Consider the following 14,959-nt stretch of genomic DNA (forward strand, 5'->3'; position numbering starts at 1 on the left):
CACATGAAAAGATGCTCAACAGTACTCATTGTCAGAGAAATGCCAATCAAAACCACAGTGAGGTACCATTACACGCCAGTCAGGATGGCTGCTATCCAAAAGTGTAAAAGCAATAAATGCTGGAGAGGGTGTGGAGAAGAGGGAACCCTCTTACACTGCTGGAGGGAATGCAAACTAGTACAGCCGCTATGGAGAACAGTGTGGAGATTTCTTTAAAAACTGGAAACAGAACTGCCATATGACCCAGCAATCCCACTTCTGGGCATACACACTGAGGAAACCAGACCTGAAAGAGACACGTGCACCCCAATGTTCACCGCAGCACTGTTTATAATAGCCAGGACATGGAAGCAACCTAGATGCCCATCAGCAGACGAATGGATAAGGAAGCTGTGGTACATATACACCATGGAATATTACTCAGCCATTAAAAAGAATTCATCTTAATCAGTTCTAATGAGATGGATGAAACTGTAGCCCATTATACAGAGTGAAGTAAGCCAGAAAGATAAAGACCAATACAGCTTACTAACGCATATATATGGAATTTAGAGAGATGGTAACGATAACCCTATATGCAAAACAGAAAAAGAGACACAGATGTACAGAAGAGACTTTTAGACTCTGTGGGAGAAAGAGAGGGTGGGATGTTCTGAGAGAACAGCATTGAAACAAGTATACTATCAAGGGTGAAACAGATCACCAGTGCAGCTTGGATGCATGAGACAAGTGCTCAGGGCTGGTGAACTGGGAAGACCCAGACGGATGGGATGGAGAGGGAGGCGGGAGGGGGGATCGGGAAGGGGAACACATGTGAATCCATGGCTGATGCATGTCAATGTATGGCAAAATCCACTACAATATTGTAACGTAATTAGCCTCCAACTAATAAAAATAAATGGGAATAAAAAGAATACTATGAACAATTGTGGCAAGAAATTGGACAACCTGGAAGAAATGAATAAGTTCCTAGAAACACACAATCTACCAGAACTGAATCAAGGAGAAACAGAAAACCCAACAGACCAGTAATGAGATTGAATCGGTAATGAGAAACCTCCCCTCTGCGCCGCCCCCCGCCAAAATCAGGAACTGATAGCTTCACTGGAGAATTCCACCAAACATTCAAGGAATTCATACCAACCTTCCTCAAATGCTGCCAAAAAACTGAAGAAGAGGGAACACTTCCAAACTCACTTTATGAGGCCAGCACTATCCTGATATCAAAGGCACCAAAAGCAAAGAACACTACAGGCCGCTTTGCCGGATGAATGCAGATGCAAAACTCCTCAACAAAATACTAGCAAAACAATTCAATGGCATATTAGACGGACTATGTGCCATGGTCAAAAGGGATTTATCCCTTGGGTGCAAGGATAGTTTAACATACAAAAATCAATCAATGTAAGAAAACACATTAACAGAATGAAGGACAAAAATCACATGATCATCTCCATAGATGCATAAAAAATTCAACACTCCTTCACGAGAAAAAACAGTCAAAGAACTAGGAGTGGAAAGAAGTGACCTCGACATAAAAAAGGCCACAACTAACATCATACTCAGTGGTGAAAAACTGAAATCTCTTCTTCTAAGGTAAGGAACAAGGCAAGGATGCCTGCTCTCACTATTATGTTAGTACTCAACAACTAGAAGTAATAGCCAGAGCTGTTAGGAAAGCAAAAGAAATAAAAGGCATCCACATCAGAAAGAAGTAAAGTTATCTCTGTTGAAGATAGCATCACTTTTTACATGCAAAACGCAAAAGATTACACACACCCATACACACACACACACACACACACACACACACACGCACGCACAAAACTGGTAGAACTGATAAACAAATTCAACAAAGTTGTAGGACAGAAAATCCAAAAACAATTCAGTTGTGTTACTATACACTAACAAAGAACAATTTGAAAAGGACATTAAGAATACAATTCAAGGGAGGCGGTCCTAAGAAGGCGGAGGAATAGGACGGGGAGACCACTTTCTCCCCCACAAATTCATCCAAAGAACATTTGAACGCCGAGCAAATTCCACAGAACAACTTCTGATTGCTGGCAGAGGACATCTGGCACCCAGAAAGGCAGCCCATTGTCTTCGAAAGGAGGAAGGACAAAATAGAAAAGATAAAAAGAGAGACAAAAGAGGTAGGGACGGAGATCCGTCCTGGGAAGGGAGTCTTAAAAAAGAGAGAAGTTTCCAAACACCAGGAAACACGCTCTCAGGCGGGTCTGTGGTGAGCCTTGGAATCTCAGAGGACAAAATAAGGGGGAGGAAAAATAAATAAATAATTAAAACCCACAGATTACGTGCCTAACAGCCACTTCCAGTGGAGCAGCAGCCCAGACACTCGCATCCCCCACTAGCAAGCAGGGGAGGGACAGGGAGGAGCGGGCTGCATTGCTTAGGGTAAGATCCAGGCCTGAGTGCCCTGAGGGCAATCTGAGGGGATTAGCTTGAGATAGCAACCCAGACTGTGGGGTAGCTATCCTGTGATCACCCGAAAAGCCCTAACCTAAGACATCGCCAGGCACGCTCACAGAACAAAGCACTGAGCAGAGCTAGCCGGCTGCAGACCGGCCCATCCCCCGCCGGAGACAGGCAGGCGAGGGCAGCCAGAGTCGGAAGCGGGCATTCGACCCCAGAGAGGCACCCTATACCAAATGCAAGCAGATTTCTCTGCTAACCAAGACTTCTTGGGACTCTGGAAGATCGACATCTGCTAGGAGGGTCGCAGCCAGAGACCAGCTCCCCAGAATAGACACACGGCACACCTAAGAAGGCGCACTTGTTGCACACCCAGAAAACCAAGCGGCTGGAACGGGAGAGGGGGTAAGCCGCAGCCTCCAACTGGGGGTGGATACGCGCGCCAAGCCCCTGGTCACCTGAGCTGCTCGGGCCTGGGTCGGGCGCAAAACCAGGTCCAACCAAGTCTGCGCCTTTGTGGAGTACCTGAGAACCTGAACCTGAGCAGCTTAGGCCTCAGAAGTGCATGTAAACCAGAGTCTGCATCAGACAGTTCCCGGCAGAGCAACCTAGAGTCTGGGCAGTGTAGACTGGGGAAGCACACACGGCGTGAGCGGGGGCAAACCCTGTGTGGCTGAATCACTGTGAGCACACGCCAGTGATATTTGTTCACAGTGTTCCTCCCTCCCCAAAGCACGACTAAACAAGCGAGCCTAAAAAAAAAAAAAAAAAAAAAAAGGAAATAAAAGGGAACACCACCGCGCCCCTTGGAGCAGGGCAGAAATTAGACACTGAAGAGACCAGCAAACAGAAGCTAAAATAAACAGAGGGAACCGCTTTGGAAGTCACAGGTGCAATAGATTAAAACCCTGGCGTTAGCACCGGCTACATAGGAAGGGGCCTATAGACCTTGGGAAATACAAGCCGGACCAAGGAGCTCTCTGAAGATGAACTGACCCCACACTGTCCGCAACAGCTCCAGAGAAAGTCTCAGATATATTTTTACTATTATCATTTTTTAAATTAGAAAAAAAATTAAAATAAAAAAATTTTATTTTTTACTTTGTTGTCTTTTTTATTTTATTTTATCTTTTTATTTTTAAGTTCCCATTATTCCTTTAATTTTCATTTTTATAACCTAACATTACCTTGCCAAAAAAAGACCCTATTTTTAAAACAAACTTCACATATACATATTTTATAATTTCTCTTACTTTGTCTTTTGTTTGTTTGTTCACTGGTTTGATTTTTTGCTTTTTTTCCTCTTTTTTTGCATTTTTCCTTTTTCTTTTTAAAAAAAAATACTGTAGTTTTGGTAATTTAACCTCTACTCAGGATTTTTAATCTTTGCTTTTTTGGTATTGGTTATCAGCTTTGTACCTTTAAGAACCCAATCTTCAGTACCCATTTTTACCTGGGAGCAGGATCACTGGCCTGATTGCTCTCTCCCCGTTTCTACTCTCCTTTTACTCCACCAGGTCGCCTCTATCTCCCCCACCCCCTTTTCTTGTCTACCCAACTTGGTGAATCTCTTTGTATGTTCCAGGCTGTGGAGAACACTTAGGGACCTGATTACTGACTGGATCTGTCTCTCTCCTTTTGATTCCCCCTTTGATCCTCCTGGCTGCCTCTGTCTCCTTCCTCCCTCTTCTCCTCTCTGTGTAACTCAGTGAAACTCTCCGAGGGGTCCAGACTGTGGAGAGCACATAGGGAAGCGATAACTGGCTAGCTTGCTCTCTCCCCTTTTGACACCCCTTCTGCTCCTCCTGGTCAGCTTTTTAACTCCCTCTTCTCTCTTCTCTTCTCCACGTAACTCTGTGTACCTCTCCGGGTGTCCCTCACTGTGGAGAAACTTTCCATCATTAACCTAGATGTTTTATCATTGGCGCTGTATAGATGAAGAAGTCTTGAGGCTACTGTACGAATAAGACTGAAAACCAGTGGCAGGAGACTTAAGTCCAAATCCTGAGACTACCGGAGAACTCCTAAATCCAGGGAACATTAAACGATAGGAGCTCATCAAACGCCTGCATACCTACACTGAATCCTAGCACCACCCAAGGGCCAACAAGCTCCAGAGCAAGACGTACCAGGCAAATTCTCCAGCAACACAGGAACATAATCCCGAGCCTCAATATACAGGTTGACCAAAGCTACGCCAAACCCAATGACATCTCCAAACTTATTACCGGACACTTCATTGCACTCCAGAGAGAAGAAATCCAGCTCCACCCACCAGAACACTGACACAAGCTTCCCTAGCCAGAAAACCTTGACAAGCCACCTGTCCAACGCCACCCACAGCAAGGAACCTCCACAATAAAGAGGAAACACCAATTGCCAGAATACAGAAAGGCCACCCCAAACACAGCAATATACACAAGACGAAAAGGCAGAGAAATACGCAGCAGGTAAAGGAACGGGATAAATGCCCACCAAACCAAACAACAGAGGAAGAGATAGGGAATCTACCCGATAAAGAATTCCAAATAATGATAGTGAAAATGATCCAAAATCTTGAAAGCAAATTGGAGTTAGAGATAAATAGCCTGGAGACAAGGATCGAGAAGATGCAAGAAAGGTTTAACAAAGACCTAGAAGAAATAAAAAAGAGTCAATATATACTGAATAATGCAGTAAATGAGATCAAAAACACTCTGCAGGGAATCAGCAGTAGAAGAACGGAGACAGAAGATAGGATAAGTGAGGTAGAAGATAGAATGGTAGAAATAAATGAAACAGAGAGGAGAAAAGAGAAGAATTAAAAGAAATGAGGAGAATCTCAGAGACCTCTGGGACAACGTGAAACGCCCCAACATTCGAATCATAGGAGTCCCAGAAGAAGAGGACAAAAAGGAAGACCATGAGAAAATACTTGAGGAGATAATAGTTGAAAACTTCCCTAAAGTGGGGAAGGAAATAATCACCCAAGTCCAAGAAACCCAGAGAGTCCCAAACAGGATAAACCCAAGACGAAACACCCCAAGACACATATTAAACAAATTAAAAAAGATCAAACACAAAGAACAAATATTAAAAGCAGCAAGGGAAAAACACAAATAGCTCACAAGAGGATTCCCATAAGGATAACAGCTGATCTTTCAACAGAAACTCTTCAGCCCAGAAGGGAATGGCAGGACATACTTAAAGTGATGAAAGAAAATAACCTACAGCCCAGATTACTGTGCCCAGCAAGGATCTCATTCAAATATGAAGGAGAAATCAAAAGCTTTACAGACAAGCAAAAGCTCAGAGAGTTCAGCACCACCATACCAGCTCTCCAACAAATGCTAAAGGATCTTCTCGAGACAGGAAACACAGAAAAGATGTATAAACTCGAACCCAAAACAATAAACGGGATCATACTTATCAATGATTACCTGAAATGTAAATGGGTTGAATGCCCCAACCAAGAGAGAAAGACTGACTGAATGGATACAAAAGCAAGACCCCTATATATGTTGTCTACAAGCGACCCACCTCAAAACAAGGGACACATACAGACTGAAAGTGAAGGGCTAGAAAAAGATATTCCATACAAATAGAGACCAAAAGAAAGCAGGAGTCGCAATACTCATATCAGATAAAATAGACTTTAAAACAAAGGCTGTACAAAGAGATAGAGATGGACACTACATAATGATCAAAGGATCAATCCAAGAAGAAGATACAACAATCATAAATATATAGGCGCCCAACACAGGAGCACCACAATATGTAAGACAAATGTTAACAAGTATGAGAGTGGAAATTAACAATAACACAATAATAGTGGGAGACTTGTTGTGGAGTAATTAGCCTCCAACTAATAAAAATAAAAAAAATATAGTGGGAGACTTTAACACCCCACTCACGCCTATGGATAGATCAACTAAACAGAAAATTAACAAGGAAACAGAAACTTTAAATGATACAATAGACCAGTTAGACTTAATTGATAGTTATAGGACATTTCACCCCAAAACAATGAATTTCACCTTTTTCTCAAGCGCACACGGAAACTTCTCCAGGATAGATCACATCCTGGGCCATAAATCTGGCCTTGGTAAATTCAAAAGAAAATGAAATCATTCCAAGCATCTTTTCTGACCTCAATGCGGTAAGATTAGATGTCCATTACAGGAGAAAAACTATTCAAAATTCCAACACATGGAGGCTGAACAACACGTTGCTGAACAACCAACAAATCACGGAAGAAATCAAAACAGAAATCAAAAGATGCATAGAAACAAATGAAAATGAAAACACAACAACCCAAAACCTATGGGACACTGTAAAAGCAGTGCTAAGGGGAAGGTTCACAGCAATACAGGCATACCTCAAGAAGCAAGAAAGAAGCCAAATAAATAACCTAACTCTACACCTAAAGCAGCTTGAAAAGGAAGAAATTATGAACCCCAGGGTTAGTAGAAGGAAAGAAATCTTAAAAATTAGGGCAGAAATGAATGCACAAGAAGCAAAAGAGACCATAGCAAAAATCAACAAAACCAAAAGCTAGTTCTTTGAGAAGGTATATAAAATTGACAAACCATTAGCCAGACTCATCAAGAAACAAAGGGAGAAAAATCAAATCAACAAAATTAGAAATGAAAATGGAGAGATCACAACAGACAGCACAAAAATTCAAAGAATCATAAGACACTATTATCAGGATCTATATGCCAATAAAATGGACAACTTGGAAGAAATGGACAAATTCTTAGAAAAGTATAACTTTCCAAAATCGAACCAGGAAGAAATACAAACTCTCAAGAGACACATCACAAGCACGGAAAATGAAACTATAATCAGAAATCTTCCAACAAACAAAAGCCCAGGACCAGACGGCTTCACAGCTGAATTCTACCAAAAATTTAGAGAAGAGCTAATACCTATCCTACTCAAACTCTTCCAGAAAATTGCAGAGGAAGGTAAACTTCCAAACTCATTCTATGAGGCCACCATCACCCTAATTCCAAAACCAGAGAAAGACGCCAGAAAAAAAAGAAAACTACAGGCCAATATCACTGATGAACATAGATGCAAAAATCCTTAACAAAATTCTAGCAAACAGAATCCAACAACATATTAAGAAGATCATACATCATGACCAAGTGGGCTTTACCCCAGGAATGCAAGGATTCTTTAATATCTGCAAATCAATCAATGTAATCCACCACATTAACAAATTGAAAAATAAAAACCATATGATTATCTCAATAGATGCAGAAAAATCCTTTGACAAAATTCAACATCCATTTATGATAAAAACTCTCCAGAAAGTAGGCATAGAAGGAACATACCTCAACATAATAAAAGCTATATATGACAAACCCTCAGCAAACAGTATCCTCAATGGTGAAAAATTGAAAGCATTTCCCCTAAAATCAGGAACAAGACAAGGGTGCCCACTCTCACCACTACTATTCAACATAGTTTTGGAAGTGTTGGCCACAGCAATCAGAGCAGAAAAAGAAATAAAAGGAATCCAGATAGGAAAAGAAGTGAAACTCTCACTGTTTGCAGATGACATGATCCTCTACATAGAAAACCCTAAAGACTCTACCAGAAAATTACTAGAGCTAATCAATGAATAGAGTAAAGGTAGAGGATGTAAAATTAACACACAGAAATCCCTTGCATTCCTATGCACTAACAAACAGAAACCAGGAGGAGATATTAAGGAAGCAATGCCATTCACCATTGCAACACAAAGAATAAAATACTTAGGAGTATATCTACTTAACGAAACAAAAGGCCTATACATAGAAAATTATAAAACACTGATGAAAGAAATCGAAGAGGACACAACTAGATGGAGAAAGTCCAGGGTATCTGAGGTGGTTAATTTTATGTGTCAGCTTGACTGGTACACAGAGTGCCTAGATATTTAGTCAAATATTATTCTGGATGTTTCCGTAGTGTGCTTTTCCATATTAACATTTAAATCAGTCAAATGGATAAGACAGATTTCCCCCTGATAAAGTGGGTGGGTTTTACCTAATCAGTTGATAGTCTGATTAAACAAAAAAGCAAACTTTCCTCATGCAAGAGAAGTCCTCCTGCGAGAAAGCCTTTGGACCTGGGACATCAGCTTCTTTTCCTGCCTTTAGACCCAAACCGAAATATCAACTCTATTGGTTTGGTTCTTAGGCCTTCTAACCTGGACTAGAGCTAAACCACTGGCTCTTCTGAGTCTCCAGCTAGCCAACTCACCCCCTAGATTTTGGGACTTACCAGCTGCTATAATTGAATGAGTCAATTCTTTTACACACACACACACACAGACACACACACTCCACTGAATCTGTTCTTCTAACACACTACCCAGAGTGATCTACAGATCCAATGCAAACTCTGTCATAATCCCAATAGCATGCTTTACAGAAATAGAAAAACTCATCCTAAAATTTAAGTAGAATCTAAAGAGATCCTTAATAGGGAAAACAACTTGGACAAAGAAAAAGTAGAGAACTCCAACTTCCTGATTTCAAAACATTACAAAGCTACACTAATGAAAACTGTGTGTTACTGCCATATTAACAAATAGATCAATGGAGTAAAATAGAGATCTTAGCAATAAACCCTCACTTTTAGAAGATATGCCAGGCAGTGGACTTCCTGATAGAGGGGAAAACATAGCTTTTTTAGATCTTTGAATCAAAGCAGGGACTCTGGAGTCAGATTGCTTGGCTTCAATTCTACCACTGATCCCCATGGGCCAAATGACCGTGGGTCAGTGGCTGAACCTTAGTCTGCTAATCATTAGTACTAGGGTCCTGGGAGCGTCACAAAGAACCACTACTACTTACATACAGCACTTAGAAGAGTGCCGGGCACGGGGTCTCTGCTGTATAAGTTGCTTTTCACAGATTCTGCGAAATTACCTCCCAAATGGATTTCTTGCACCACCGCCACAGAGGTTTGCCGCTAAACTCTCCCACTCTCGGAATCGTTAAGCACTTGGAGGAGGTGGGACGAGAGGCTTGACAGAGGTATACTCGCAGCGTCACATTCACCCGCCAACTCGCCAACTGCCCGGACGGCCCTTGGACTTGGCAGCAAGCCAGAGGAGGCCCTCGACCCCATTGGTTACACCTCGAGGGGACGGCCAAACAAGGCGCGTGCTGGTTGGCAGGAACCGGACCAATGAGGAGGCGGCAGGGCTGGCGCGCTGAAAACCTCGCGTCATTTGCGGCCATCTCCAGCATGCTTGACGGCGAGCTCCAGACGCCGCCCGCCACACCTGCCCTGACCGCCGCCACCGCGACCCGGTTGATAAATGGTCGCCGCCCCTGATCCGGCGGCCACCCAGATCGCGACATGAGCTCCCCAGATGATGAGGTGTCTGTTTCGGGAGCGGGTTTCGGCTCAGAGTGCGGGGAGCAGACCAGCGGCCTTGAGGCCGGCTCCATAGCCCCGCGGGGACCCGGCCCCAGCCCAGAGCCTGGGGCACCACGAAGCGGCGAAGGTGAGAGCGGGAATGGCTTCCCAGACCCTGAGGGCTTCGAGTCAGAGCGGGAGGTGCTGGAAGCCGGAGGGCCGGTGCTGCAGGGCCGCGAACGCCGGCCTGGCTCCCTGGCCGACGACCAGGGGGACGCCCTGCAGCTGGCTGACGAGTCAGTGGCGGCCATCCTGCAGCAGCTGGCCGACCTGAACGACGTGCTGGGCACCCGCAGATACCTGTCCCAGGAGAGCTCCGCGGTCGGCGAAGTGTCTGCCTTGCGGGACCTCGAGGCGCGACCCCGCAGTCGAGGCGGTGCCGCCCAGAGGTGTGGGGAGGCCGCACAGGCTGAGGCTGGCCCTCTCCGGGTCGGCGGGCCCAAGGCAGGCCGGGCCTGGGGGAACCCTAAGAAAGGCACTAAGAGTAGGTTGAACGTGGCTGTGAATTGCCAGTGGCCTCCGTCAGAAAGCACAGCCGGGCTGCTGTCCGACCCCGAGTCCTCCGATGAATTCAGTAAGATAGAGCGGATGAGGGTGAGCATTTATCCCAAAGACGGAGGCCAGGCCAAGCTCAACAGCCCCGAAGATCCTGGGAACACACCCAGACGCTTGCATGTCCAAGGCAGGGAGAATCTCCTTAATGTGCCAGACTCTTGCCTATCCTCGATTCCGCGAGGATTAATTTCGGTTGTGGAAAGGCAGGGCAGGCAGGGCGATGCAGAGCAGGAGGACACCTCTCCCCCTAGAAAAATGCAGAGCATGCTCTGGGGGAAGGGGGGCATCCTGTCCAGCTACCCGGGAGTGGCAGTAGCATCAGCTCCTGCAGCTGCCACTACAGGCAGCCTGCCGCGGCCCACTCCTAGAAGGAAGGGGGTCCAGGAGAAGAAGTCCCTTGGGGGCGTCTCCAAACCTGCCGTGGGGAGAATCTTCCCTTCCTGGGGGCAAAGAATCTCGGCCACTCCCCTGCAACCGGCCACCTTCTCCCCAATTTCTGGCATCCCGCTGCTCCGGAGGTCCAAGAAGGAGGCCTTGGTCCCTTGGGGAGCTGAAGAGTCCAAGCACACCCGTGCTGGGAAGAAACCCGTGGCTAGGCGGGCCCGGGAGTCGGTGGCAGCAATGGCGGTGTCGGGAGAAGACAACGATCCAAATAGAGACCCATTCCCAAAGGGCCAAGTGAGTAGGCCAGGCCCCTCCTCTCTCCTCACTCTTCCCCCTCCCACCCTCCCCACAACACAGGTCTTCACCCCTTGCTCCTTCTCTCCATCCCTCAGGGGTTGTCATTGGGTGACCCTCAGTCACTGGGTCATCAGGATGCCAGATTGGGGTCCTTTTACTAGGGACAAACGTTAAGGTAGCACTTTGGGTGTGCTGGGCTCGGTTTTCCACCCTTGGCCTGTTTCCAGCCTCCTCCACGAGGCTGGGGCTGGAGTGGACGGGAGAGCTGGTAGCTGAATTGATTTGCGGGGACCCCTTAAAAGCTTCACAGAGCTTCAGTGTTTAGTCGCATCACTTTCCTGAATCCTACTTGCTAGGTCTTCCCCAAACCTTCCTTGCAGGGACCCCAGGTTTCTCAGTGACACAATGCTGTCCCCAGCTCAGCTCTACCTGCTGACCTGGGGCTGACGGACAGAGAATGTGCTAAAGAGATCAGCCTTTCAATTCTCTTTCCAATTCCCTGCCTCAGCTCCGTCTTGAATCACATGAGCTCTCCCACACACAGGCATAGACATATAAATGCACTGGTACACACACGCGTGCACGTGCACACACACACTTAAGATCAGTGAGAAATCTGTCTTTCTAGCTGACCACTGACAGGCCATGGTCATCTTGTCCATGGGTGCATCATGGAGAACCCAGTAGCACCAATCTCATCATCAGAGGCACACAGTATTCAGGAAACTCAGAGCCCGTGGCCATGAACAAGGGAGAAGTCATGCCCAGAGGGCCTGGCCCCTCAGGTGAGTGTCCTGGGTTTTGATATGGGGGGAGGTGGCCAGGGGTGAGGGCAGAAACCTCTGTCTCTGACTCTCTCTCTCTCTCTCTTCTGGGGGCTCAGCCTTGCTCTCAGGACGCTTCACCCATGGGAAAAAGGGTGTCAACTCTGGGCGTAGGCTGTAGGCTATTAGCCTTTTCTGTGAAGTGCTGTTCGCCCACATTGCTCTCCCAGGTGCTGGCTGTGGCGGCCACTCTGGGAGGTTCGAACCCAGAACAACAGCCTTTGGCAACCATTGAGGTGAAATGGCTGTCCCTGAGGTGTAGGAGGGGCAGGTCCAGAGAGAAGGTTTGTGCTGCCTGCCGGGCGGAGCAGGGGACGCTTGCTGCTAGCAGAGGGTGGTACTGCCTCACCTCACGTTAGACCTGGCTTGGCACTTTGCACCTCACTGGGAACCTGGGAAGCTGGATTGTGTGTCCTTTCCCTCTCAGGTGACCGGGAACCAACTGACCATCCCCCAAGACGGAAAAGGCAGCAGCAGCCACCCGGAAGGCAGGGCTGTCCTCGGGTAATGCTTCTTCTGGCTCCTGGAAATGCACACCCAAACCCCATGGTGGGATCTGAGTCCAAGTGCAACTGATATTTGTGGGCCCCCCACCCCCATCCCATCCCTGTCCTACACCCCAGGGAGGGAGCCCACCTCCTTTCCCCTGAGGAAAGTCTTTCCCTTGCCAGTCTAGACACCTGGTTTGGGATGGAGGGCCCGGGGGAGAGGAGAGGAGGAGGAGAGGGGAGGCGGGTGTATACTAACCATTTCTCTTCCTCCTGTGTCTGCTGGCCTAGTGTCTGGTGCTACAGAGAGAAATAGACGACCTTAAGGATCAACTTGGTATGAGGAGCCAGGGACAGAGAGCAGCGGGTTCTTAGTGCAGAATCGGGGTGGTCCCTTGGGGTGGGGTGGGCTGCAGGTGCCGAGGGCCTCGTAGGGATCAGCGTTCCTGTGGGGAGGAGAACCTATCAAGCCTGTCGCTGGAGCGTGCGGTGCATATTCAGCTGCGGATGTGGACAAGTAGCAAAGTACTGCGTGGACTGTGTGCACACTCTGCCAGCCAGGAAGTCCTAGAGACCTCCTTCTGATAGGACTTTAGAGATGCCTTGTTGATCTGGTGTGGCCTCTAAGAGTCTTGCTGGATTGTTTACGAGACAGTTTTTGAATGGTTTGTGCGTGGCCCCAAGCTTGAGAGCTGCTGGCACATTTTGTTTCCTTTTAGGAAATGGCTCCACATTAAATTCCGTTGGCGGGGAGTGATCAGGCCCAGAGCTCTTTGCATTGGGGCTGGGGGTATGTGCGTTTCAGGTTGCAGGGCTAGGTGGTTCCCCACCGGGACAGGGGCACAGGCTTCTATGTCCGTCTGTCTGGAGCACCTGTTTATGCCTCTCCCTGTTGCAGCCTCCATGCGGTACCTGGCTGACAAGTTCCAGATCGTTTGAAGTGAGTGTTACACACTGCATACCCCTTCCCACAATGCTGGCTGTTGAGCAGGGCTGTGGGCTGCCCCGGCTTGAGGCTCTTCCCTGACTCTGCTGTCTTACAGGTTGAGTCCAGTATCTTCCTGCAAGAGGAGCAGCTGTTACCTCCGGGGCTGGCGAGCTGTGGCCAAGCTTGCTGCCTCTCATTCTGCCTCCACCAGGGCATCCTCTGCCCCTTGTTTTGTCCCCTCTCAGCCCAGTGTCACAGCAGTTTTTGATTAAAGGACTTCTCATGTTCTTTGTACTGCCCTTTCTCTGGGGGGTAGGGGTTGGGGGAGTGGTGGGGCAAGGCCTGGTGAGGAGCAACTCCGTATCATAGCCTGTTGCAGAGCAGTACCTCTGGCATCCTGTGGTGGGGTCTCTCGGTCAGCCTCTTCTACCATCCAGGCCATCAGGGCAACGGAGTGCCCCCAGTCTGGGTTTACTGAGGGCCTTGACTGGCCACATTGGCACATCCTCCCATCCCCCTAAAGGCCCTCTTCTAGTTCGCTAAACACCCTCCTGTGGAATTTGCCGGTTCCCATCCATTGCTGACATTCTGCCTCCCCGTTGGAAGGAACACATGACCCCCTTACAGAGCTCCAACCCATCCTCCTGCCTCACTGGACTCATGGTCCTACTTACCCTGACCACTCTCTTTTCCTGTTGGAGCACCCTCGATCCCTTCCCTGACTTGCCATTGGTGACTTTGCCTGCACGTGTAGTTCAGCAGGTGGAAACAGGCAGAGGTGCCCTCATCTCTCCCTTCCCAGGCTCTGCCCTCTCATTGGAGTCCCTACTGCGCGTACCATCCCCACCCCTGCCCCAGTCCCACCTTGCACGCTGGAACCTGCACACAGTCCTCCTCTCCTCTTTAGCCCTCACCCCTGAGACGCAAGCGCCAATAGTTTCACTTCTCCTTCTTTGGATTCAATAAGGGGCTTGGGCATGAAGCCTGGACCCAGTGACCTGGGGAGCAGGAGAGAAGGTATAGGCAACACAGGAGACAGGCTAGGCTCTGGACTAGAGGTCAGGAGATGCATCTGTTTGGTGCCAACCTGGGTCAGACTGCACCCTGGCGGCTAGAGATGGATGGTGGAGTCCTCAGTGTTTTCACATCCTCCCTGCCCTAGCCAGCTGACCACCCTCGCCGCCAGCCTGAGCCTCTCTATACCCTTGAGTGGAAATGGGCCCAATCACGCTCTATGGCAAGTGTGGTTAGTAAGTCTCTGTTCTTGCAGGGTCCCTATCAAATACCGTTTGACCAGACCCATGACACAGATCTTCCAACAAATGATATTTCCCAGAGTATCCCAGCTCAGTATCCTGGACTACATCTTTAGGGCACATGACAATGAGTCTGAACTCTGTGTTCAATTCCCCCCTCGCTGGAATTTGGGGAGCACTTTGTTTCCCTCAGCCAGCACTCCAGGACTGGGCCAGACTGAGACTCAGAGAGACAGATCTGTGTTTAAGTGAACTGAGGGTAGGGTCGGCCTGACAGCATTCCTGAAAGACCAGGGTTTTATTACACAAAAGTGGGTATGATGGTAGGTAGCACATTCAGAGTTGGTGCCTGGACATCTCTCTGTGTGAATAAAAGTCAGCTAGGATAAG

General features: G+C 47.6%; 1 protein-coding gene across 1 annotated transcript; it reads left to right on the forward strand.

The window, feature by feature from the left end:
- Positions 1-9,777: 9,777 nt before the first annotated feature.
- On the forward strand, positions 9,778-13,324 carry LOC136153920 (uncharacterized protein CXorf49 homolog). Its single transcript, XM_065916060.1, has 5 exons — positions 9,778-11,070; positions 11,702-11,858; positions 12,325-12,401; positions 12,677-12,722; positions 13,284-13,324. Exons 1-5 carry the CDS (start codon positions 9,778-9,780, stop codon positions 13,322-13,324), a joined length of 1,614 nt encoding a protein of 537 aa, XP_065772132.1.
- Positions 13,325-14,959: the final 1,635 nt, after the last annotated feature.

This window comes from Muntiacus reevesi, chromosome X (genome assembly GCF_963930625.1).
Source record: "Muntiacus reevesi chromosome X, mMunRee1.1, whole genome shotgun sequence".
Taxonomy (NCBI): Eukaryota; Metazoa; Chordata; class Mammalia; order Artiodactyla; family Cervidae; genus Muntiacus; species Muntiacus reevesi.

Bases quoted from the DNA above. Each gene is read 5' to 3' on its own strand.
- LOC136153920 (XM_065916060.1), top strand. From the start codon at position 9,778: ATGAGCTCCCCAGATGATGAGGTGTCTGTTTCGGGAGCGGGTTTCGGC. The intron at 11,071-11,701 runs GTGAGTAGGCCA...CTGTCTTTCTAG, and splicing joins ACCCATTCCCAAAGGGCCAA to CTGACCACTGACAGGCCATG. The intron at 11,859-12,324 runs GTGAGTGTCCTG...TTTCCCTCTCAG, and splicing joins CAGAGGGCCTGGCCCCTCAG to GTGACCGGGAACCAACTGAC.